Raw genomic sequence first — 27,136 nt, 5'->3', positions numbered from 1 at the left:
TGCCCACCCTAGCCAGCGCGGGCATATGCTTCACCGCTGCACAAACCATCCAGATACGTTTTGCCAGAGCTGCTAATGAGTCCTGGATTGAACCTTAACGATCAACTGTCTGGTTCAGTGTGATGCGACTTATCAGAGTTGTATTTAGCCACCTGAGGTTTGAGAAAAGGCAATTAAATAGTTCCCAAAGCCCTCATTAGGGAGGCGGGTGACGCTGTGGGTTAAACCACTGAGCCTAGGGCTTGCCGATCAGAATTGTCGGCGGTTTGAATCCATGCGACGGGGTGAGCTCCCGTTGCTCGGTCCCAGCTCCTGCCAACCTAGCAGTTCGAAAGCACGTCAAAGTGCAAGTAGATAAATAGGGACCGCTCCAGCGGGAAGGTAAACGGCGTTTCCATGCGCTGCTCTGGTTCGCCAGAAGCGGCTTTGTCATGCTGGCCACATGACCTGGAAGCTGTACACCAGCTCCCTCGGCCAATAATGCGAGATGAGCGCCGCAAGCCCAGAGTCGGTCACGACTGGACCTAATGGTCAGGGGTCCCTTTACCTTTTAAAGCCCTCTTTGAAGTCACTTGCAAGCGGTAGCTTTCTTCACTGCTGACTGCACAATTTACCGTGTTTCTCATATTATAAGACACGTCTTATATTTATTTTTTCCTCAAAAAAACACACTATGGCTTATTTTCAAGGGATGTCTTATTTTTTTCCTCCTCCTCCTGCCGCGGCCAGCATTGCTGCTGCGCCTATCACTATGTCTTATTTTCGGGGTATGGCTTATATTCCTTGAATGCTTAAAAATCCTGCTATGGCTTATTTTATGGGTATGTCTTAAAATATGAGAAACAGGGTAATAGAAAGGGAATAAAACGATGAATGATGGGGAGCACTGGGAAAGGGGCACCCACCTCTGGCTTCCTGGCTTGTGCCTATAGACATGGTTAGGATTGAACTTCCAATTGGACTAGTACTGTAGTCTCCAGCATCCTTGTAGCTTGTGGATCTCGGGCATGGGATTGCCACTTTTCCCAACCAGCTGCTGTTCCTGTACTTTTAATGGCTACTTGATCTGCAGCCACCAGCACCTTATAAAATGAGCTCCTCCACACACTGAAAAACTTCACCTGCCAATTTCTGAACAACCTTGAGCTCTTTCGAAACATACACACAGCTCCAGAAGCTGGATGAAAAATTGGCAATGTTAGTCAGATGCATGCAATCATTCTTTCTGATGCCACCTCCCCAAAAGACCCCTTTCTTTGTCACTTTTATCCACACCAAATGCAGAGGGTTTGTTGTTACCGTATTTTTATTCAATAGGCCCCAGCTTGACTTCAAGAAGCTGTTAAACCTTTGTAAAGGAGAAGAGCTTAGCTGAATTTCATTGTCTTTCTACTCATCACAGAACCATAGGTGAAGGTTTGTGTTGGGACGATGCAGAGACAGCATAATAGTTACACAGACAGTGAGGGGATTTTGCCAGGAACAATTAAAGTCGTTCAGCGCTGTGACAAAACAAGGGCATCTGTTGAAGCACTTGGGGTCTTCTCCCTTTTGACTGTTCAAGGTACAACAGCCCTAATGCTGGAAAGTTATCCATCCCTTCTACATAGAAGTGGCAACACTCCTTTATTAGTATATGCAGCAAAGAGCAGGATTCAGCGGCATAGCTAGCCGCCTGGCTGCCCGGGGCAGCAAACCCGAAAGCACCCTGCCGGGGGGTGGGGTATCCGTCGCGCGCATGCATTGCGTGTTGTGACACACAACGCATGCGCACACAGGAGGTATATGAAGCAGCGGCGCAGCAAACCCCACGAGCAAGCCGCGGAGTGAGACAGTCTCGCTTGCATCGGGGCTTCTCCTTGAAGGTGATGGATGTGGTCAGCTCCGCCCAGCCTGCTGCCCCCCGCCCAGCCTGCCACCTGGGGCAGCGTGCCCCCACCCCACCCCATCACTACACCACTGGCAGGATTGCCCCACTTTTTGTGGTCAGAAGCTCTGCAGCAGCCATGTCAAAGGGAGAAACCAAGAGGCTGAGATTTCCCCATAACTGCATCCCCAACCCTGTTGAGATTCAGGAGCAGCCTCCAGTGGTCACATGACTGAATGACTCTTAAGAAGACTCTGAAGTTGAAGCCTGCTGCTATTTATCTGCTTCAGTGAGTGACTCCAGGAATTACTGACAGGTCCTTAATGCCTTTCCTTACTCTATCATTGAGCAAGCTGTGATCCTTCCTTAGGTCCACCCAAGTCTTTCTTGGCACTTCTCTTGACAATGGCCATTGTATGAGGCATTACAATGCAGGAGATGGGGCTTTATTTGTTTGTGATTCATACTGCCATGGACACAGAAAATGAATCGCCACTTCCTTGACTCTTTGCTTAATAACTGGTTATGGCCAGTGTATTTTTTTTCTGCTGGTTATCCTACATTAGACAGAAGTTACTCGGCTCCATTGAGGGCAGGAAGTTGTCATCCCCCAGGCTTTCATACTATTTGTATACCCTTGTCCGTTTGCTGTTCAACTGATCACTTTGGCTTCATCATCATGACTTCTTCTGACTCATCCCTAGGTTTCTTGCAAACTGGGGTGGTTGCTTTTTCAGCCTTCCCTGTGTACTCTTGCAGTTACTGGCAATCTCTCACCAAGAATCAAAAGAGACTCACCTACACGGAAGGCCCCCATCAGCCCCTCAGCTTGCCCAGTGACAATACTGGCCCCAATCAGTCCACCTGCCCACCATACCTTGCAGCATTGTGAAGGAAAAGCTTTTTGTAGTCTCGTAGCTGCAGGACTAATGGAGTCCTCAGTGAATGGCAACCGTCACAGGCAGCGAGTGTGGAGAAAAGTCCTCCAGAAACTGAGTTTGCTGGGTGGATTCTGGGGCAAGCTTCAGACACACGCTGGCTTCCGTTGTGCTGTTGTTGTTGTTGTTGACCCGGAACTGCTCCTTGGCCGGACGAATGGCCACCATGAACTGGCGCTTGAAGGTTTCGCTCAGGGCAATGTAGAGGAAGGGGTTGAGGCAGCTGTTGGCGTAGCCCAAGCTGATGGCAAAGTTGTAGGCATAGAAGAAGGCCACGGAAGGGGTGTCTATTCCGAGATGCACCAGTTGAAGGATGTAGAAGGGCGCCCAGCAAATGAAGAAGGCAGAGCAGATGGCAACTGCCATTCGGGTGACCTTCTTGGTACGTACCCGGAGGCTCCTCTGGGGCAAGGGCACCACAGTGGTAGCCATATGCTGGAGGATCTTAAAGTAGACCACGCAGATGATGAACAGTGGGATGGCAAAAGCGAGCATGAACTGGTAGATGGTGAACCAGTAGATATCCGTCTCAGGGTTGGGAAGCAAAAGGGCGCAGCGGACACTTCCATCCTCTAGAGGCATCAGCCCCGCGTACATCCACACTGGGATGATAGTCAGGAGAGAGAGGAGCCACACCAGGCCAATCACTAAGGCTGCCACACATGGCGTCCGGACATAAGTGGACTTCAGAGGATAGACAGTGGCCAGGTAACGGTCTAAGGTCATGACTGTCAGGATGTTGGTGCTGGTGATCTGGCTGTTGGTGTCCAGAGCGGTGATGATGGTGCATAAAGGAGCTCCAAAATACCAGGCCCCGTTGCCAAGGAGTTGGTGGATGAGGAAAGGCATACCCAGCAGGAAAAGCAGGTCCACAATTGAGAGGTTGAAGATGAAGATGTCGGGCACTGTCTGTTTGCACCTCAGCTTCTTCTTCTTGATAATGGTGTAGATCACAATGAGGTTCCCGACGATGCCGAGGAAGCAAATGATGCCAAACAAACTCGGCATGATCACGTTGGTGTAGGGAGTTGGCCTTTCCACCACTGCCAAAAACAAACAGAGAGAGAGAGAGAGAGAGAGAGAGAGAGAGAGAATAGTGAGTGTCCTTGCACTTTGTAGCCCTCTGAGGCTATATTTGCTTGGGCAGCCAGCATTCAGTTTCCCAACAGGAAGGGCCAATTTGTGAGCACCATACATTTCAGACCTAAGTTACACATGTCAGAACACAAGAGCAGACCCGCTTCATCAGACTACAATTTATCTAGTTCGCCATCTTGTTTCCCACAACCAGATACCTCTTGGGAAGTCCACAAGTAGGATGTGAGGGCAATAGTCTCTTCCCATTGTTGTCCCCCGTGTCACATGATGTGGAGCTAGCTTGTTAAACTCCACATGACTTCTAAAAAATATCGCTGCTCAGTATCTGAACTGTCAAGGACGGCAGGGCTTTGGTACCTAACGTTTCCAAATTGCCTCAGCTCTATTCATGACTAAGGCGGCCAGATGCAAAGGAGGAAGCACTCCTATAGCATTACTAGCTGTGAAGAGGCAATTGCAATGAGTGCAGCTTATGATCTCTTCCCTCCCTCTCCTCCACCAAATCTGTCATGAAAAAAACAGCTCTACACAGCTATGAAAGGAGCAGGAACAAAGGGAACTCTCTTACACCAAGTCAGACCCTTGGTCTATCTTGCTCAATGTTGTCTACTCTGAATTGATGGGCAGCAGCTCTCCAGGATTTCAGACAAGGGTCCCTCCCAGCCATCCCTGGGACCTGGGACCTCAGATGCTCTACCAGCGGGCTACAACTCTGCCATCCTTTCCACATTATCTGGTCATTCACTGGAAATGGAAGCTGTGGTGAGCACTGATGGGATAGGGATTGGACAGTGATGGGGAACTTGCTGTCTTCCAGATGTTGCTGGACTACAACTCCCATCATCCCAAACCATTGGCCAGTGTGGTGTAGTGGTCAGAGTGTCGTACTAGGACCTGGGAGATCAGGGTTGGAATCCCCGCTCCCTCAGGAAGCCAGTCACTTCCTCTCAGCCTAACCTACCTCACAGGGTTGTTGTGGGGATTAAATGAGGGTGGGGGAGCCATGTATGCCACTTTGAGCTCCTTCAAGAAGAAGGTGGGTTATAGATGCAACATTAGGATGAGATAAGATGATAAGATGATAAGATAAGATTGGCCATGGTCGGTGATGGAAGCTGGGGATCCAACAATATCAGGAGAGTCACAGGTTCCCCATCCTTGGCATAGAAGAATATGTTCAAGCAGCAATTTTTATGCAAATAACTGTTGTCAAGGGAGCAGAATCTAGCCTGCAATGGGTATAATGGTGCTTAGTTGACTTCCTTGCCAGGGACTTTGCCAGGAACCTCATTGTGTAGACCTTTCCTTCTTTAGATACCACACAACATGGAATACAGTCTTTCTCTTCCGAAACATTTCATAGAAAGTAGTTGCCCACTTTCCCACCCTATCAGGGCTCCTGTGTTTATAACAGTTTCATGATAAACAGAAACCTGATTTGGTTAAGCTTTCCCCAGCATGGAGATGCAGTGATGGGGAAGGCATTGCCTGCTGAATTTCTTCCAGTCGCACCCATTGTCAAAGTCGCAGAAGCTGGAGAGAGAGAGGAAGTTGGCAGTTCTATTAGCCTGTTGCCCGCCTGCCTTGTGTCAAAGCAGGAAAACCTGAGCATTTGCTAAAGATTAAGACACTCTGCAAAAGAAAAGAAAAGGGGGGGGGAGAGCTCTGTGTTTTATTACTTCTTGGTTTTAAGATGAAGGGGACCAGAGACACGTGTATCCGAGTGATGGACAGGTAATAATTTTTGAATGGATATTTCAAGCTATCCAGATGTTTATAGGATGAGTCATCCATCCAAAATGAAACAGTACACCCCCACCTCCCCTTGTAGGCATTTCCACCACCGCCCCTTGTCAAATTCAAGGCATAAACAAAAGACAAACATTAGTACAGTTCATTTCGAGGAGGCTTAATTGCCTTCTCAGACTTAACGGGGCCTCATTTCAGTTGTGTGTGCGAACCGCAGTCACTCTTTCTCAGCTAGTTATTCATCCAACGGAAGTGCCCCGGGGCTCATTACTGTAGTTTGGTGGTATGATTAACTCTCCGGTCATACCACACACTGTTTCCTAGCTTTCTTATTGCCTGAAGTCAGGAGGGATTAATTCACAGCCACCTTTTTGTGCTCGACCCACCCATATTCAATCACCTTCTCACCTACTGGGTGACAGCATAGTTCTGTGGCTCCCCTACCCTGTTTTCCACGAATACCAGAGATTATTGGGAACAGTTCATCAGCTGGAAACCTGAACAGCTCCGGGAACGCAGCACAAACTGTGCAATATTTGGTTCCAGTCTGAAAGTCTCCTTGAAATGGAGACCAAAGAAGCAGAGAGATGTTCAAACCTCAGCCGTTCATTTAAGATCTTTCTGCCTGAAGAGCCTGGATTTGCAAAGCAGGTCCAGCTGGAGATATTTTGCAGAGACTGAGCAGCAAATATTTCCTTCTTCCCCAATTCAAGGCACTCAGTGCTCAAGGCCAGACAAATTCTTCTGAGATCTTGAGTTTTCTTTTCTAAGCATCGTGCGAGCTTTGTGAAATAGACATTCTTATACCCATCCTCGCCAAAAAAGAGAGAAGACTGTCTGAGGGCCACCTAGTTAAAATTACACAATAGGAATCCATGCTCCAAGAACTCCTTAAACCCCCTTGACCTGTAAGGAGCCTTATCTTGCTTCCATTGCAATAAATGAAAAGAAACCCACAAATGTGAGATGCAGTTCGTAGAATCATACATGTGCAACTTCTCCAAAACCTGGATCAGCTGAAATCCACTCTTCTACATGAGTCAATACATTCTAGAGCTGTGGATGAGAGAAATCTGTTTGAAGATGAATCAGAGACATTATACCTATGAATCCTGAATCCTATTGCCCTCATGAGGTCTTGTGGGTTTTCCAGAGGCCTCTGGTTTCAACAACTGCTAACCTTCTGAATGTGAAGCACCAAACTTCTGCACTGCTCATGTGTGACAGCTTGATGCAAAAGACACAGAGAGTGTCTTGGGTTTTGCACCCGTGACTCTCATCAGATGACACAAGACAAGGTACATACCAGTCACTGTAGCTAGTCACCTCATCTTCCCACAGTGCCATCTGCTAAGCCCAAAAGCTGGTTGAGCTGGGCACAGAGTCAAGCGACAGCAGAGGAAACAGCAGCCACATGGTGTAAGAAAATATAGAAATCATACAAAGGAGAAATGGACCTCTGGCATCAGTTTCACAGATAACATTTCCACTGTTGACCAGGTCTTGGAAGGAACAGTGCATTATTATTTGTTTGGGTATAAATCTGCTTTTGTAGAGATCATATTCTCTTTAACTGGTTTAAGACAGTTTAAGCATGAATTAAAATATATAGCATTTGAAAAGAAATGTTGTGGTTAGGGGGCTTCCCCTGAGTAGCAGTGGAGAGCAGTGGAGGCATTAGGACAAGTGGGGCACTGCCCCACCAAGATCAGTGTGTCTTCAGCCAGCCCCCCTCCTGCCTGCCTTAGGACAACCAAGCTAGGAGTGGCCCCAGCTTTCAACCTTATCCTCCTTAGTCTCAGTGTTGCCTTGGTAGAACTCAAGAGGGAGATGAATGTGGACAAAAGCAGAATCATTTGGCTCTGTCAATCTCCTGTTGACCTCCCTTCCTTCTGCCCCTCCAGTCCTGAGGACCACCATCCTCCACTGGTGTGTCTGTATATGAAGCTTGACCAGTAGCACAGCGTGGGTTGCCAGCGGGGTTGTGGCCCCCAGAATCTTGGGGGGCATGAACCAGGTGCCCCCCTTCATGCACCCGGTTCACGAGTCCCCTGTGTGAGCACAGAGGGTGGTGTTCTTTACCTTCTGCACCCCACCCCACTCCCACCCACCCCATGCACAGAGGGTGAAGAGCATCTCTGTGCCCTGCTCCTGCCCAGCAGTGGCGAGGGGTTAGCATGCTGCATCCACACTTGCGGGGCGGAGGTCCTTGTGGACAGCACTACGCCCCTGAGTTGGAACATCCTTCTGCCACACTCAGTCACTTCCATTGATGGAGCAGGAACGTCTTTACTCCAATCAGTGAGAAGCTGCTTTGCGAAACCAGGCATCCGACTAGCATCTTGTAACAAAGTCCGGGTTACATGTGCATTTTGGATAATGTAGTCTGAACACGGATTAGAAACCCAGCGTTGGAAATGCAATGAGTGCACAGTAAATAGGAGTGTGAACATAGCCTAAAGATTTCTTTCTTTTTCCTCAAGTGCCAGCCCTAATTTTTAATTGAATTTGAATTCATGGTTTCTCTTCCAACTCCAAGGCTGGCCTAAGGCATTTTGCTGCCCGTGAAGGAAAGAGTCCCACTTTTGCCAACACTCTACCACAAGTCAAGCAGATTGGCCATTGGATTGTACTTCAACTATGGCAGCAAGACAGTATCATCTTCAGTATCTGAATACCAGCAGGCTTGCTTAGGCAGTCCAAGTGGTGCCCTGATCTAAGGTGTGCACACCACTTCTAATCTCCTCTCCTGCCAAATCCACAAACACCATTTTACCCTGTTATTGCTATCAAGTACCATACATAATCTGTAGCCTGAAGCTAAGGATGTTTACTCAGAAGTCAAGTGAAAGTAGGATTTTCCAATCTTAGGCAAACTCAGAAGTTAGTATGGTGGTTTCAATGGGACTTGTTTCTGGGTGAATACAACCTTACCCCCCAGTAAATATGTGTCAGATTGCAATCTTTTGCACTCAGCTTGTTGTTGTTGTTGTTTCGTCGTTTAGTCCGACTCTTCATGACCCCATGGACCAGAGCACGCCAGGCACGCCTGTCTCCCACTGCCTCCGTCAGCTTGGTCAAACTCATGTTCGTAGCTTCGAGAACACTGTCCAACCATCTTGTTCTCTGTCATCCCCTTCTCCTTGTTTCCCAACATCAGGGTCTTTTCCAGGGAGTTCTCTTCTCATGAGGTGGCCAAAGTATTGGAGCCTCAGCTTCAGGATCTGTCCTTCCAGTGAGCACTCAGGGCTGATTTCCTTCAGAATGGATAGGTTTGATCTTCTTGCAGTCCATGGGACTCTCAAGACTCTCCTCCAGCACCATAATTTAAAAGCACCAATTCTTCAGCGATCAGCCTTCTTTATGGTCCAGCTCTCACTTCCATACATCACTACTGAGCTTACCTATCAGCATACCTATCACTTACGTAGCACTCAGCTTACCTATCTTTAAATCAGACACAATATTCAACCCCCCCCACTACAGATAAGATAAGTCACTGATGCCTTGAGTGTTGTGTTTGTTGTCAGCAGCATTAGCAGCAACAGGAATAGAATACTGCATGGGTTTTTAAAACATCGTCATAAACATCTTAAAGCATTACTGTATTGAGATTAATATGTGTGAGTCATTCAATTCCTAAACCACTCATTAAAAAACATTTTAAAAATTCATTTTAATGTGAGCTCCTCCAGAAAGTGAAAGGGTTTATGGGTTTGCTGTTTTGTTGCAGACAGTTTATGCCCATATCTGGATCAGTCCGTATGCTTGAGATTTCTTTTGTGAACAATAAACGAATGGTCTGTGTTGTATAGTCAAAACAAATTGCTTTAAGTGGAATGACCTCAAAAGCATTATCTGCTGCATCTTAAAAGAGCCTATTGAAAGCAAGCCGGAAAATGGATTAGTAGGCTTTATTATTAGGCTGGAAACCTTGCTAATTTTTCTTAATATGAAACATAGAGACTGGCGTCTATAGTGGAAAGGTTTGGGGGTCGTTTGAAGGGAGTAATCCAGGACATGAATGCTTTTCATTAAGGCTGTTTCCTGTTAGTCTGCAAGGAGCTGTTATTGCTCTCCATGTGTTCAGCGGAGACACAAACCCTCCGAAGCCGTAAAAAGAGGTGGCACTCCATGCTCCCCTCCCACTTTTTGTCATTCATGCCACAGGTAGCCTATGTGGTCCCCTCCGCGTGTTGTTGGATTAAACATCCCTTTGGCCTCAGCCTATGCCACCCAACCACTTCCCATTTACTTAAGAGAAGGGAATGTTGCCTACATCAAGGGCAGCTAGCCTCTTCCACCCCCAGATGTTGCTAAACTACAACTCTCCTCAGCATGGCCAATAGTTAGGAGTGATGGGAGTTGTGGTCCAACCATATCTGGTTGATTTCCCCCCCCCTCCCACCCCCGTTGAGGCACTTCTGCAGGGGCAATACTGCGCCCTCGGGAAGGAAAGACCAAGAAGCACACCGAGGGAGTTGTCCGCCGCCTCTGGTGCTGAAGCGAAGCCATTTCCCCAACCTGTTGCACTTTCTCAAGTACCGTAGGGGTGAAACGAGGCAGGAGTGGGCGGCTCAGTCAGGCAGCACAGACATCATTCCTAAAAGCGAGGCTCTAAACCCCACGATCCATTCTGTAAGGCAAGCTTTGATAGTGACTCGCTTCCATTTTTATTTATTTATTTTGCCTTTAAAAAGAAAAGAAAAGAAAAAGCGCGCACCCATCATTACCAAGCCACTAAATGGGAAAGAACCGGAGAGCGAGATGCTGAATTTGGACAGGTTTTGAACAGGCAAGACAACCAGTTTGGTTTTTGCTACCTGTCCCTGCAGCAGTGCAGGACAACAAGAAGGGGGGGGGAACCTTTCTCAAGAAAAGTTATCCAGCTTCAAACCTCCACCATCCTTGACTTACTTGATCTGTTCCTGGCGGGGAAGTCAGAAGAATTCATTGGGAAGGAGGCTCCGGAGCAGTTCTCTACAGCCATTTCTTCCCCCAACACCTGCCCGCCTCGTTAATGGGCTTTGGTGCTGTTTTTTCAAGCTTCCAACATCGCCCTCTGACCACTATGAGCCACGGCTCAGCGGAGCCAGCTGGGCGTCTGGTGGCCACTTCCTTCGGCAGAGCGAGCTCGCTTTTGGGTGCGAAGTAACTTGGGAGAAATTGCGGGGGTGGAAATCGACGAGCCGATCTTCCGATCGCGCAGAAATCTCCGGGCGGCTTGTCTGGATGCTTGCACAGCCGGAGACGGTCTGCGCGCCTGCCAATCGGACCGGAGCCTGCGTTATAAGAAGTCAAGCCGGAGCCTGCGTTCAGGAGGCGGGCGCACGTGTGTGCGTGTGTTTGTTGGGGGCGGCATCTAGCTGCCTCCGCAGAGGCTGAATCGCAGGCTGCAGCCGGCAGGGAAGAAGACACACACACACACACACACAGAGAGAGAGAGAGAGAGAGAGAGAGAGAGAGAGGATCCTTGAGCGCTTTCCAAGGTACCGGGTCTGGAGATGCTGACTGACATCAACGGACAGTAGACTGCATCCGACGCGCCAGTGGGGCTGGGGGGAAGGAAGCGGGGTGGACGCAAAAGGGGGGGCTCAGCTGGGAGGGGAATGTGTCCTGATTAGTAATGTAAAAGGTGGAAGTTGGACTCGGGGAGATCCAAGTGGATCTTCCAGGTTGCCTCCACCTTAGATGTCAGAGAGAGCTCCCCTTCCGATTGGGTCTTCATAGGCTTGCTTTCCCACGGAGCTTCTCTTAAGGATCCAGTCATCAGCGCTCACCTATAGCAGGTCCGCCCTTCCAAGACGTTTCTGACAGATCAGCTGGCCATGGTGTTTCTGTAACAGCTAAGCCGGACGCCTTCATCTGCCTCAGCTGCAATAAAACATCTCTCTTCCCCTATGGGTCTATACAGCCGCAGCAGGTTCTGTAACTCTCCACCCTTTTGACTTGAACCCCACGGCAAACTCTCCCGTTGTCTCTGGAGATAGACAGGCGCCAGCAACCGTCCCTCATGGAGATTAGTATGGGTGAGCAGGCAGCCTAAGGCCTGAGAGGGAGTGTCGCCTTCAAATCTCACCTGATCACCAAACATAATGGGGTGGCCTTGGGCAAATGGCTTTTCTAGCTCAGCCCCAACACCCTCATCTGCAATATGGGAGAATGAGGCGGGCCTACCTTACAGGGGTGCTGCTACTGAAACGATGCGGATGAAGTGTTGGGAATATTTTGAGTGTGCTGAATATTTTGATTAAGCATGAATGGCCTCCTTTTTCTCTGCCGAAAGGCTTCAAATGCTTAGGATGTTTTCCACTGTACAATGGGCTTGAGCACAGTGAGGCTGCAAGCCTATATGCACTTACCTGGGGGTAAGCACAATGGAACTCAGTGGTAGACACGCACAGACATGGTGCATTTGTGGCCAAAGATGGGGAAGTTGTGGGATGGAACACTGAGGCAGACAAGTCACAACAGTTCCTAGAGTGTCCACTAAGAGGAACGCACCTGGAGGGACACCTGACTAAGCTCAGTTCCTGTTCCTCCAGATATGCAGATGAGATGGATTAGCTGGCAGAGAAAAGCCCCTAGCCAGCAGCCATTCTCTCTCTTAGCCATTTCTCCTTCCATGGGAACACATCTCCAGAGAATCTACAGTTAGGATGGTTCTCCCTCTCGGCCTGCTGCCAAGAGAGAGACCAGATGGAGCCTCAGTTTATTAAGAAGACTCCAGATGTATATATTTGTAACTTTTCTACGTAAGCCTGCCTTTCTGAGATTACGCTGTTAACTCAGGATGTCATGTGAGTAAACTCTATCTTATTTCAATACTATTGTGTCGTTTATTTAAGAGGGAAAAGGGGGATTTGCCAGGAAGTATAATATTGAAATATAATATTGTTGCAGAGGTTCTAATAAACCTAACGCTCACGATTTGCTGCGCACAAAAGGGGAATGTCACTCTGCTGATATTGGAAGCTTGATAACACAAGCTTGGATAGGATTTATCTAATAATATATCCTAATCCACATCCCTAACATTCCCACAGAAGTTTGGGTCCACGGTTCAATCATTCCCCATCAGGGGGCTATTTTGGCCCATGAGGCCATTTCCCCCAAACCACAGCTCATCAACTGATGTCACTCGTTGGGTCTGCTGAGAGGAGAAGGGTTATTTCCAACATTGGCTGCGCACACCTGTTCATGTGCAGCCAAGGCAGCAGGATTTAACCCCCATTCATCAGCTGCTAAATAGGGGTTAGATCCTGCTCAGTAAGGCAGGGTTTTATGCAAACCCTTTCTAGATTCTAGGAGTAGTGTCCAGGGCTCTCTGGCTCAGGCAAATGCTTCCCTTTAAAAAAACCCACACATTTTGCACATTTTTCTCAAAAAGCTTTGAGAAAAGCATTTGTCGAAATCCAAAAACACCAGATACACCATGTTGGTTGATGCTTTCATGAATTTTGACAGGCTGGTGAGGAATCTATTCCGTCTGCTGTTGCTGAACTCTCTGCTTTTCAGCACGGCAAATTTTGTCCACATATTTTAGAATCCTTCCCTTAATGATGCCGCCTGGGACAAGGACTGGCAGCCCCACAAATTTCCTCCCTTTTTCTAGAATGGTTTACACTGGACAGTTTGCAGTCATCTGGCATGGAGGTAGATAAGTGCTTCTCATTTCACAGGGATGCCATCCTGCATACTGTAATTTATCATACTGTTCTAAGGCCACTGCCTCTTCCTTTGCCACCTCGCTGGATGCAGATCTTCTGATTTATAACTGTGCTTGCCATCTTCCCTCTTGGAGCTCTCCAACTCTCAGGTGCTCTGGGCTTTCTTGCTCCCTTAACTCAGTGTTTCTCAACCTTTTTTGGGCCACGGCACACTTGTTCCGTGAAAAAAATCACGAGGCACACCACCATTAAAAAAGTTTAAAAAATTAACTCTGTGCCGCCCTATATTATAATTATGACTGTAAGAAACACTTGCCAAATATTGCTTCCCGGCGGGTCAGCGCTGCCGAGTTCTTAAAAGATCCGGGTTTCTGATCAACCCCACCCGACCCCGCCGTCCCGTATCTTACCCTGTGCGTGTTCTCGGACTTGTGAGAGGACGATTTGGTCTTCATGCCTCCGTGAATTAGCAACAAACTACCTTTTGAATGATGGAGATTGAATATTTTAAAAGTAGCTACTTGAAGTCCGCTCGATTTTCCAAAAAAGAGACACACGTGCGGCACTATTAGCTGCTAGGGGCTGCCATCTTGGCTAAAGGATTCTGGGATGATCCTGTCACGTGAGGCATGGGGAAAATGGAAATAATGAAAGCTGATTGGTCTGTGGAAACTACAAGGGTGAAGAAATAGGACGCCCAGGGAGGTGGAGTTTGCAGCTGCAAAATCGCCCTTCTCGTCGCCGCACGTCGCGGCAAACCAGCCAGCGTCTCGCGGCACACTAGTGTGCCGCGGAACAGCGGTTGAGAAATGCTGCCTTAACTGGCTCCCTGACCACATCCTCTGATACTTGGCACATCCAGCTAGAGCCAAGGGGCATTGACATTGGCTCAGTATGACATTATAATGTCACAATATGTATGAAAATTAATAAAGACAATGACATTTTTTAAAAAGAAAGTAATTCTCTCCTAAGTAGCCTGTTCAGTGCCTCTCAACTCTTCCATTTCTTCCTCAAAACCCTCTTTTTCTGTGAAGCCTTTAGCTTAGGTCTGGGGAACCTTTGCCAAATGTTGCTGAACTACCAATCCCATCATCCTTTGCCATTGGCAATGCTTGCTGGGGCAGATAGAAGTTATTGTTCATCAATGTCTGGAGGGGCAGAGGTTCCCCACACCAGGCTTTGTTTGTTAGACCCCTCTCACTTCACCCACCCAACATAAATCAAGTACAAGGGCCCTGAATTGCATAATGCATCTTCTCACATCCATCCCTTTAATACCTTGCCTTGCTCTCTCACCCCTTTACTGTCTCCTTCACTTAAGACTTTTAGATTATAAACCCCTCACAGCAAAAACTTAATCATCTTCTGTTACTCTGGAAGGTTCTGTGTATATTCTCATTTTCGTGGTGGTTTGCAGAAGAAACAGAGGAGGGATGTTTGCTCTCTGCATTGCCCTACACCAGGCATGTCCAACAGGTAGATCACTGGACATCTGCTATAGATCACTGGTAGATCATTGGCTCCCCCCAAAGAAGCTGAACAACTGTGACTCCCCTAAAAAAAAGCTCAACGTTTTACCTCCTCCATGAAAAAACTCAATAACTTTGACCCACCCCCCCCCCAAAATGGGCCTTTATCCTTCCTAAAAAAACTCAACAAATTTGACCTAAACCCCCCAAAAGGGGGTAGATCACTGCCATTTTATAACTCTGTGAGTAGATCACAGTCTCTTGGGAGTTGGCACCCCTGCCCTACACCAGAGGTGGGGGAAATCTGGCTTCCCAGATATTGCTGACTACAACCCCCATCATCTCTATTGACCATGCTGGCTGATGGGAGTTGGGAGTCCAACGACATATGGAGAACCACAGGTTCTCCATTCCTGGTGTGCATAGATGTCACTTTATATTTTTATCATCCTGTAGGAATACCTCTGCAGCACCTTCTGCAGAGAGGACAGTTGCAAAGGAGGCGGTTGGTTTGCTAAATTCACTTGCTGGCAAGGTTTCGATGATAAGAGCTCCTTGCAGGCAGAGGCCATGTTCCATTTAATGTCTCAATTAATCACTTTCCTATTGTTTAACAAAAGAGAGGACTGAAGAAAACACTGGTCAAATCGATCATTTAATTTTCTGGATGGCAGTGGAGATTTTTCTCCTGCTACACACACATTCGAAAACAGATGTGGCATTAAGTGGATCAATCAGGTAACAAAGAACACGGCTGCTGGTGTCAGGACAATGGATAAATCACTCATTTGGGAATTGCAGATGTGCCGGCTTTCTCTGCACATTTACCTTCAGCCTCTGACTCATACTCCGGCTGTCCAATCCCATGACAATTCTTGTTGCCAACAGTGCAGCATCTGTTCTTGACGTTATAAGGTGACGCCACCTGTCTGACGCAGCTCCTTACTACCTGAACAGAAGGAAGACATCACCTGCTACAGCAGCCACACAGTGTCCGAGACAGAGCAGGTAACAGTGGGAATTGTTTCATAGGAAGAGCTGAGATCATATGATACAACACACAACCTTGTCCTTGAGGACCTTCTGAACTACAGACCACAGGCTGGGCTACAATTGTTTTGTCAGGCTGCTGAACTGGAGATCTGACACAATTTCATCGTGCCTTAATTGTGCCTTAGCTTGGTTAACGATACAGAGTAAACAGTAATGATCTCACATGCAGATTCAGGTAGGTAGCTGTGTTGGTCCGATGCAGTCAAAATTTATTAAAAAACAAAACAATTGTCCAGTAACACCTTAGAGACCAACTAAATTTGTTTTTGGTATAAGCTTTTGTGTGCATGTACACAAAAAGGTAAAGGTAAAGAGACCCCTGACCGTTAGGTCCAGTTGCGGACGACTCTGGGCTTGCGGCGCTCATCTCGCTTTACTGGCCGAGGGAGCCGGTGTACAACTTCCGGGTCATGTGGCCAGCATGACAAAGCCGCTTCTGGCGAACCAGAGCAGTGCACAGAAATGCTGTTTACCTTCCCGCTGGAGCGGTACCTATTTATCTACAGTACTTGCACTTTGACGTGCTTTCGAACTGCTAGGTTAGCAGGAGCAGGGACCGAGCAACGGGAGCTCACCCCGTCGCAGGAATTTGAATCGCCGACCTTCTGATTGGCAACCCCTAGGCTCTGTGGTTTAGACCACAGCGCCACCTGCGTCCCTATGTATAAGCACACAAAAGCTTCCAAAAACAAACTTAGTTGGTCTCTAAGGTGCTACTGAAGTTATGCAAAGTAAGCCCTTTTCTGAGCCAGGTCCAACACTACAATGTCAAACCAACAGCATGTCCTCCTCTGTCCTACTTACAGAATTTGCATCCAAAAAATAAATGTGCCCCACTGGTTGTCTCCATCCCACCAAGTTTCCATTGGACCAACTTCATTGATGCTCTCCTTTAAAACTAAGTGTCCCAGCTCTTGCCCATCTTGACTCAGAAGCCTCTAGCAGTTGCATATAAATACCTATACACAGTTCTTCTTCTTCTTCTTCTTCTTCTTCTTCTTCTTCTTCTTCTTCTTCTTCTTCTTCTTCTTCTTCTTCTTCTTCTTCTTCTTCTTCTTCTTCTTCTTCTTCCTCTTCTTCTCTCTCCAAATGTCCTTGGCATGTGAGCTTTTCTCTAAGCCTAAGGGGCTTTGGCGTATTCGAATTGCCATCCTGTGCCACTACACTTTCAGTGCCTAGTTCTTCCCCTTCACTAAGCACTGCCCCCCCCAATCCTTGAGAGATTAATATTTATGCCACTCCAGATGCTTCCCAGCTCCTCTCAGATTTCCCCCAGCAACCAGTTGAAAAGCCATTTCCAGTTGTATGCTACGACAGCAGCGAGAATACTGATTGCCAAAAAATGGAAAGGAGAATCAGTGCCAACAAAAGAGAAATGGCAGGATAAATTATTGGAGTATCTACCGTGTTTCTCATATTATAAGACATGTCTTATATTAATTTTTTCCTGAAAAAAACACAGCATGGCTTATTTTCAAGGGATGTCTTATTTTTTAATTAAGTACCGGTACCGGTATCTGTACAGACCACAGACCTGCTCCCACCGGGTCTTCGCGCGCGGCAGGCAAAGGCTGCAGCCGGGTCCTGGGGCTGCGCGCGCGGAAGGCAGAAGCTGCAGCCGGGTCCTGGGGCTGCGCGCACGGAAGGCAGAAGCTGCAGCCGGGTCCTGGGGCTGCGCGCGCGGAAGGCAAAGGCTGCAGCCGGGTCCTGGGGCAGCGCGCACTGAGGCTGCAGCCGGGTCCCGGGTGTCCGCGCGCAAAGGCTGCAGCCGGGTCCTGGGGCTGCGCGCTGAGGCTACAGCTAGGTCCCGGGTGTCCGCGCGCGGTGCGCAAAAGCTACAGCCGGGTTGTGGGGCTGCACACGCTGCGCACTGAGGCTGCAGCCAGGTCTCGGGGGTTAACGCGGCAGCAGCAACCCTTCTTTGCCACAGACCTTCTTCCACCACCCGGTACGGCTTATTTTCGAGGTATGCCTTATATTTTTCCACCTCAGGAAAATCCTGCCATGCCTTATTTTGTAGGGATGCCTTAAAATATGAGAAACACGGTAGAATTGGCAAAAATGACAGAGACATTTAGGAGACAGCCAAACCAAAAGTTCAAAAAGGAGTGGGAAACCTATAAAGAATATTTTTTAAAAAAACATTGTCCCCAAGTCCAAACCTGGACATGCTTTGATTAAATTTCACAAATTACAAGACAGATTATAAGTATAGCATACAGATAACAGAGGAAATGGGAATATGACCAAAGAAGCAGATTAACAAAAAGATAAGACAGACCTGCATTGAGGAAGATGGAAGTCTATTGGGACAGCTAAGCAATTGGAAATTAAGAATATGGTGGCATAAGTTTTCTTTTAAGAACTTATGGATTTATGGACGTATGTATGTTCTTCCTTTTTTATTATTTCCCCATTTTTTTAAATTTTGTGTGTGTGACTCTTATTTGTTAGTAAGAAATGGAACAATTTGTAAAATGTAAGAAAACTAATAAAAAGCATTGAAAAAAAAGAAAAGCCGTTTCCCAAATCAAAGCCCAGTTACTGAGCCATTTCACGGAACCACAGTGCTCCAAACTAGTTTAAAATGAACTGGGCCAGTGAGGGGTCACAGTCGGAGTGCCAGACTAGGATTAGGGAGGCCCAGGGATCAAATCTCCTCTGAGCTGTGTCTTCAGGTTAGTCAACATCTCTCATCCAGGGCTGTAATGGTGATAAAAATGGAAACCCTGTCCACTGCCTTGAGCTCCCTGAAGGTGAGGGGAGCTATAACAATAACATGGTTTTCAGATAACTCTGCATGATAAGACGAGACAAATACTACAGCTAGAAATATGTAAATCATTCTTATCCTTCTAAGGCAATGGAAAAGATTCCAGTAGTAAAAGAATTAAAGTTGGATCACTCTGTCTAATCACACTGTTCTACCAGATCTACCAATGCTATGCCAGGGAAACCGATGCGATGCTGATGCAAGGGAAAGATGTAGCCCAGGACAGTATCCAATACTGTACATGCCCACCTGCATGTACTGCTCACACAAAGATCACTCGGAAGCAAACCAAGGAAAAGTGTCATTTATTAATCTGGAAGTTATGGTTTTCAAACAGCATTTCAGTTGTCCTGGCTCAGCTACAAAGTCTTACTCACTTTACCCTGGAGGAGGAAAAGGGTGATTTTTAGAAACAGACACCAGCTTTTCCGAGGAGGAAAAAAAATAAAAATAAAATTGGCATTTGCAGTTCAGCTTCACTGCTGAGCCAAACCTCTCGTTTGCCTTTACATTCCTGAAGTTTATATTCATCTGTGCAACGCAGCCACAGCATGGAAGAAAAACAGAAATTTTGCAAGTCACATATTGAGGCCAGAATAAGCCATAGAACCCACCACACAAAATGTGGATAATTTGTAGCATTTAATTTGGAAGGGAAACTGGACACCGTGCTGAGAAATCATTTTCTCAGCTACCCTCTTGTCCCAAGCAACTGGGAGTTGACTGTGGGGAATCAAGACTGATGAGATAATACTCTGCATATGCTCAGAAGCATTATCTTTTTGAAAGGACAGGAATTAGATCCTGCTGCTGCATGTTATGAAGGAGTGGGAATAAAGGCATCTCAAGCAGGTTCCCAGTCCTCCTTCATGGAGCCCCAGCTCAAATTATGCTCCCTCTGTTGTGGATAAGGGAATCTCCCTGGAATCAGTGGCTGTCCTTTGGGAAAGGTGGTTCCTCCTCAAATCAGACACTCTGAGCTTATTGACTGGCCCTGGACCTTGCACAGTCAACGGACTCTGACTCAACAGCTGGCTAATGTGACAATGGAGCCACCGTCTTCCATTATGCCCATTTGACTATGAGTTTCAATTTGGCCGGCCTTATGAAAGTTTAACTTTTATATGCCTGTTGTCTTTGTCCATGGAGTTTTCTTGGCAGGGATACTGGAGTGGCTTGCCAGTTCCTTCTCCAGGTGGATCACATTTAGTCAAAACTCTCCACTATGACCTGTCCATCTTGGGTGGCCCTGCATGGCATAGCTCATAGCTTCTCTGAGTTATTCAAGCCCCTTCGCCACGACAAGGCATTGATCCATGAAGACAGAGGACAAGATGGTTGGACAGTGTTCTTGAAGCTACGAACATGAGTTTGACCAAACTGTGGGAGGCAGTGCAAGACAGGAGTGCCTGGCGTGCTATGGTCCATGGGGTCACGAAGAGTCGGACACGACTAAACGACTAAACAACAACAACAACAACATGAAAGTTTAAGTGCCAGAATGAAATCATTTCTAGTGCGGCACTCTTAAGGAAACTGGGAATGGTGGAAACTATTCCTGCTGCCTAATTATAAAAAGAGATAAAAAGAGATCTCGTCCTCTGTCGTCCTCTTCTCCTTGTGCCCTCAATCTTTCCCAACATCAGGGTCTTATCCAGGGAGTCTTCTCTTCTCATGAGGTGGCCAAAGTATTGGAGCCTCAGCTTCAGGATCCATCCTTCCAGTGAGCACTTGGGGCTGATTTCCTTCAGAATGGATAGGTTTGATCTTCTTGCAGTCCATGGGACTCTCAAGAGTCTCCTCCAGCACCATAATTCAAAAGCATCAATTCTTCGGCGACCAGCCTTCTTTATGGTCCAGCTCTCACTTGTATACTAACTGTGAACTCGGAAGCTTGGTGATGATGGTCATGCTGCCAAAATGGGGCTACTGGGAAACAAGGGGGAGACAAGTCAAGCTTGTGGGAACCCCAGGTTTTGCAGAAATAGAGCAAAGGCAGGGAGCAGGGACTTAAGGGGATAACCATCCCCCCAAAAAAAAAACTACAACCACAACAGCTCAATGAGACCTGAGCATGCACTGTCGCCATATAATGCTGAGTGTCCGCCAGCTGGGTTGGGGATGCAGTGGAGTATCTTGAAAAAAGGTTGGGCTGGCACAAGGATCAGGAGCTCTCCATTCTGCAACATTCTGTTGTAGCTCCCACTGGTACCTTTTCATTGTTTAAAGAGTGCCAGGAGAGCTTATTACAAGATGCAGATTATATTGCCATTTTTTAGTGAGAGCACCTGAAGGTACCAGGTTGCTGTGATTTAAAAGGGATTTGTAAAACAAAGCAGAAAAAACATTCACAAAGGTTATTCTGATGGGACTTGGCAAGGGGTCACTGCAAAAGAAAGTTTGGGTAGCAACTAAAAACAGGCCAAACCAGGCATTAGAAGGTAGTTATTATCCTGGATTTGAAGTTGCTTAAAGTTTGGCAGGTCACCGAAGTGGAAAAGCTGAGGCATTCAACAGAGAAAAAGACAGAGGATGGAATTTGTTAGGATTTATGACGGAAGACTATTGTACATGCTGAAACAGAAAACGCAGAGATATCCCTGCAGCACATATTTAATATTTCAAGACGGTCACGTATTCAAAGTATGATTGTTAACCATGGGTCTTGATGCCTATATATATTAGATTAGTATGCAATGTATATGAATTGTGTGCGTTTCGTATTAAAAAGAAGATACAACAATAGCAACCAGTTCATTAGAACCACCATGACCTTGTAATTAAGATAGCTACTGCTCCGGTTCCTTATTGTTTTGTCTGCTCTGAGCATGGGAAAACAAAAGACATGGGAGGCAATTCTCTTGGCCTTTGGCTTGCTGTAATGAACTGTGGGGGGTGAGAAGGATAAAGGGAAAAGCCTGAAATGATCAACTGGAGACAAATTAGCCAAGAGGTGCCAAGTCAGCTTTCATCATTCTCCACGCCAGGCTTATGCTGCGGGAATGATGGCTGTCAAGAGACAAGAGGTAATTATCTGAGTCCAGTTTGAATGCGCTATTAGAGTTAATTTACCAGACGTTTGGCTCTGATAATGAGAACTTGGAGGGGATTAATTTTCTAGATTGTCTCAGTGTAAAAGGATATCTTTGCATGGGTTACTCGTGAGTTGAGATAATCTAAGCTAATGAATCCTTAGGAGCTCATTAAGAAGACTTAAGCAACCTAGGTGAAGATCTGGGTGTTAGCCCCATGCAAAGATTTGCAAATGTGAGTACCTGTAAACTGGCTCAATTTGGGGGGTGGGGTCTCCTTTCACTCTGCGACAGAAAAGGCATGAATATCATACCAGTAGATATCACTGAACAACAAAAAACATCACGTATTGTTTTTTAATATCAATACAGGTATATATAGGCAATGTGTCTCGGAGTAGAATTTAAGCATGACAGGTAGGGAGGGATGGAGGAAACTTGAATTTCAATGGGGCCACACAGTAGTGCTGGTGTACTGTCAAACTGGTGAAAGCAAAAATGCCTCTGAAAATGGGAGTGGGTGGGCGAGATCCCTCGCTGTGTAATCTACCTAGGAATAAGTCAAGGAGAACTCATGCCTTGGCTCCTTGGACCATGGACCAATGGGAAGAAAATCTAGCAGCTCTAGAAAAACTATTTTCATCATCTACAGGGACATCTACAGAACTCTAGTGTACATGATGTCACACAAGTGGATTAGCAGGTCAAACAAATCTAGCCATGTGAGTTAAGATATTGATGCATCATCACAGACAGAATTTTTACAATTAAACAGACAAACAGGTAATTACATCTGACTTCTGGGAAAAGAAACCTTGGAACCTTGCTGCAAAAACTATTCCTGTTCTTAATTCTTTTTAACTTCTTTCATTCCCTGTGATGCTTCTCTATCACTTTGCTGCACGAGTATTAGAAGAAGAAGAAGAAGAAGAAGAAGAAGAAGAAGAAGAAGAAGAAGAAGAAGAAGAAGAAGAAGAAATGCTTTCACACAGTATCAGTTGCTGCAAACTCCACACTCGGGGCGGCTGAAAAGAAGAGATTTCACTGTGAGCTAACACAAGTCAGTAAGACATATTCCCAGGTAAGGGGGTATATACGGTAGGATTACAACCTTCCCTTTAATGAAGCCTCTTGCTCCTTGGGGTAGATAGGAGAGTCTCCTGTTCCTTTAATGAAGGCATTTCCATTTGAACAGGATAGCTGCTCTAGCAGGGAACAGAGAAAAACCACTTCCATCTGCTTTCTGTACAAGCAGAATTCCCACATGCATGATTCAATTCCCCCACTAACTGCAATCACCATACAACTGCTCAAAAAGAGACACAGAGAAAGCACCAATCACCAAGCAGTGCTAACACCCCCATATTGCTTGCACACACGCCCTCCCCCAAGTACATAGTCAATGACTATTTGCCTTCTGGGGCACGGCTCTGAATCAGAGTGCCCTGTTGACCCAGCACAAGGTGCTGGCATTATTAGGAGTTTTGGAGCAAGGTGTCATCTGTAGACTGAGGACACTCAGCTGTATTTCTTGGGAACATCTGATTTAGGAAGGCAAATGAAAATGATCCCCACAGGAGGACCCCTTGTAACTGAGAAGGGGGCTTGGGGGGGGAAAGGATTGCAATGTAATAAGATTTTCATTTTAACGCTTTGATAATCCAAACCCTACCACCCAAAGTGATGGCAGGTCAGAAACGTCTGTGCATGGATCTGTTGTGGAAACTAAAGGTCCCTGCCTCCCCACAGTCGTCTATGTCTCCTCCTCTCCAGGGATTTCCCCAAGCAAATGAAGGTTGTGCCTGCATGCCCGTCTTTGCTCCTCCTGCTTCATGCCTGGTCTGGTTCTAGGAGACTGGGCGAGATGGGAGCTTGTCACAGCAGGAGGGATAGTCACCCTTGATTTCACCAGCCGGACTCATCTCTGCCGCTTGTCCTCCCTCGTCCCAGTCTCCTGCTTCAGCTTCTGCCTCTGATTCTGGACTACCCTCTGCCGCAGACTCTCCCAGCTCACTAAGCCCTGTTACCTCTTCCGCTTCCGAAACCACCTCCTCCCAGTCTTCTCCCTTTGACCGCTCGTCGTTGCCCCACCACCGCTCCCCAGGCCCTGAGCCTTCTTCCTTTAGCGGTTCCCCGGCTGGTTCCTCCCACCATTCCTCTGCATGCAACCAGTCTGTGACACTGGGGTCGCCATGACACTTTCACAGCCCTCTTCAACACAAGAACTGCAACAGAAATGAATGAGCCAACGAGGGGAAAGCATTGCATCTTCCCCACAGCAAAAGTGCAGTGGCAAGAGCGTTGGGGAAATGCAATTACCTCCGTAACTACAGCGCCACCTTGAGCCAAGGCTGTATGTAACAAATAAGAAACAAAGGTGCATTTCTTGCACCACGAACATTCTCCTAGGACAGGCCCTAGGAGGAGTCTATCCAGTACACACAGCTCTGACAGGCCTGACTTGCAGTGGTGTGTGTGTTTTTTTCAGGAGGATGTTGGTCTCTGACCCATTTCTATTTGTCTCAAACCAAGAATAAATGAGCCAAGGAAAGTAAGATAACCCCTGCTTAATTAACACTTGCCTATAATTCAGGTCCTGACTGGCAGATAAAGGAGACGGCTCAGCTAATCAAAAGTCATCGAAATTGGATTCACATGTGTCTGAGGCGTAGGAGGCAATCTGCTTTCCCTCAGGAAGATGGATACTGCTCATTTCAGGACCTAATCAAGTTTGCATATACTCTCTCAAGGAAACGGATTCATTCCAGCAGCAGAGTTACCGGAGCAAGGCGGGGGAATGACTTGATTTTAAATATATATATTTTATTTTTACATCCATAATTTTTATTTATTTCCCACCTTTTCAGCTTCAATGAGCTCAAGGTAGCGAACTTGGCTCTCTCCCACTCCTCATTTAATGCCCACTACAGCCCCATAAGGTTGGTTAGGCTGAGAGCCAGTGACTGGCCCTCAAGGCCACTCAGTGAGTTCCAAGGCCAACTGGGAATTTGAACCCTGGTGACTACACTACACTCTGATGACTACACAATCCTGGTTCCTTTACGGGGGAGAGCATCTCATGGGGCCCAGAAGAGTCCAAAGTTTTCCTTCCAGCTATGGCTTCAGATGTTATTGCATCCCAGCCTTTACTGCATCCCATCTTTTTACCATTCTAGGTCTGTTTTCGTAAGTGATGAGTGGAATGTGATCTTTCACATGTTCATTCAGAAAGTCCCATTGAATTCAGTGGGATACATTTCTTAGTGACTGCGCATAGGTTTGCAACCTTAACTAGATTTCTGTAAATCATAGACATGTTGTAGTTAATTCTGGAATCCATCATGGTTCTATCCCATACCCAGCATACATGTATTATTACCAACTCAGTGCCCTCCAGATAATATACTATAATATAACTCCCATCTGCCCTAGCTAGCACCACCGTTACTGATGGGGAGTTGCAGTGCAAAACCTCTAGAGCAGAACTTTCCGAACTTTCCATGTTGGCGACACACTTTTTAGACATGCATCGTATCGCCAGGGGCGAAGGAAGGCTAACCGGCACCCAGTGCAGAGTGTTGGAGGGCAGGGTAAACTGCCCGGTGACGCATGTGTATGCGCCGCACGTACGGCGCATGTGCATGCATCGTATGGCATGCGCCACTGGGCGGTTTGCCGGCGGCAGCGCTTGTGCGCCATACGGATGGCAGTGGGATCCTCTGCTCGCCGCAGTGGCGGCGGAGGGATCCTCTTTACATGTCTATGCGATGGCGGCGGCTTGCGCCACTGTGCCTGGGGTGGCGGGGCAAGCCTTCTGCAGGGTGCCTTCTTGTCACCCACTCAGAGATGGCACCTGGGGTAGACCGCCCCCACCCCCTTCCTCCGCCACTGCGTATCGCGACACAGTCATTCAGTTTTACTAGCAAACCAGCAGGCTGCCCGCTCCCTTCCTCCCTTTCCAGCCCCAGGAGGAGCGCAGGGAGCATTTGCAAGACACACTCACACTCTGCAGCCGACACACAACTAATGTGTCATGACACACAGTTTGGGAATCTCTGTTCTAGAGGACACCAGGTTGGCAAAGGCTGCATTCGTATGTAGCACTGTGGCTGCTTCCCTTCCTGAAACAGTTCCCAAGCAGTCGCTGGAGAAACATAAACAGGGATAATCCCTCGTGTGCAAAAACAGGCAGGTTGATATAATTTCAGATATTACCAGACTCTGCACATGGTGAGTTAATAACGCAGCCTCCAGACACACACACACACACACACCACTGCCCCGTCTCCCAGGAGTTGTTGGGGAAAGTAATTTTGTTTCTCAATAGCTGTCTGCCACTGACTTGGTCTGACACCATTGCAAAGTGTCTGTGACAGTTCACATTACAAAGAAGAGCTAGCTCCCTTAATCAGAACTGATGGCCAAATGAGGAAGCCATTACTTCAGATAATGACTGTGGGCATGGTGTTTTTTTTTAGACCAGAGGTGAGACCAGCCTGGGCCAATACTCCTCTGAGGGTTGGTACCCAGGTGCCTTTGGGTCTCCTTGGGGTTTCCTTCTGCTCAGGTTAACCACACAACTCAGGGGAATTCCCACTTTTCGTGATATAGAGTGCTTGCTGTGGTGTACACCTGAGTTTGCAGATCTGCTATGTAAAAAAATGGGTTTGCCCTTCTGTCATCTGCCAGTGATGGGCAGCGGGCCTCGGCACTAACAGCAGCCCTCCTGCAAGCAGAGGAGGCCAAAGCAGCTCAATGCCACCATTACCACCATGAACATCACGAAAAACCCACTCAGCCAACCCAAGATATTTCATGGTCAGCCATTGGTGGAGGTGGTGAGGGGGCGCCGTGCTGCCTCCCGCAGAGTGGCGCCCCGGCCGCCCCACCCCCTGCCCCCCTTTTGCAACACCCCTGTTCATGGTGCTCTGCTTTATTAAGGCTATGAAGAGAAGACTGGATAAGTAGTCATCTCCGCGTATTTTAATTTGGGCTTTTTCTCACTAGAGCGGATGTTAATTTGGAATTATTGGTTAACCCGAGAGAACAATGTCACTCAGTTATAACGAACAGGGAATTGTAAAGTGATTTTACAGCTGAGCACAACTCAGCTTATGTTGGCCGACTTGCAACAAACAAAGCTGCAAAGTTTACAGGGGAGCTCATGCTGCATTGTTGTTTTGATCAAGCAAGCACACCTAGATGCTGCAATTTTTACTTTTATTTATAATATTGCTTACAAATAAAGCTGAAACTGGCAAAAAGAACGGCGAAGCCTGGAGAACATTTTTTAAGTCAAGCATAAACAAAAATGTTCAAATCGAATGTGCTTTCTTATCTCTGATCCTCCTTTATTTATATTTATATTTATATTTATCATGGAGGGAGTATGAAAGCATAAGGCCTTAAAAGCAGACAATTAACAAAGCGCTCCACTCCACCCCTCTCTTGACCTTACATGGCATTAAACTAGAGTGGAAAAAA

General features: G+C 47.1%; 1 protein-coding gene across 1 annotated transcript; it reads right to left on the bottom strand.

The window, feature by feature from the left end:
• Window positions 1–1,975: 1,975 nt before the first annotated feature.
• LOC118081498 (melanin-concentrating hormone receptor 1-like) lies at window positions 1,976–10,642 on the bottom strand. Its single transcript, XM_035107990.2, has 2 exons — window positions 10,570–10,642; window positions 1,976–3,848 (listed from the first exon to the last, which is right to left on the bottom strand). The coding sequence occupies exons 1-2, from the start codon at window positions 10,640–10,642 to the stop codon at window positions 2,806–2,808; spliced, it is 1,116 nt and encodes a 371-aa protein (XP_034963881.2). The 3' UTR covers window positions 1,976–2,805.
• Between the last annotated feature and the right edge of the window lie 16,494 nt (window positions 10,643–27,136).

This window comes from Zootoca vivipara, chromosome 2 (genome assembly GCF_965207765.1).
Source record: "Zootoca vivipara chromosome 2, rZooViv2.hap1.1, whole genome shotgun sequence".
Classification (NCBI taxonomy): domain Eukaryota; kingdom Metazoa; phylum Chordata; class Lepidosauria; order Squamata; family Lacertidae; genus Zootoca; species Zootoca vivipara.
Note: the sequence above shows the minus strand (reverse complement) of the source record. Positions and strands in the feature narration are given on the sequence as shown.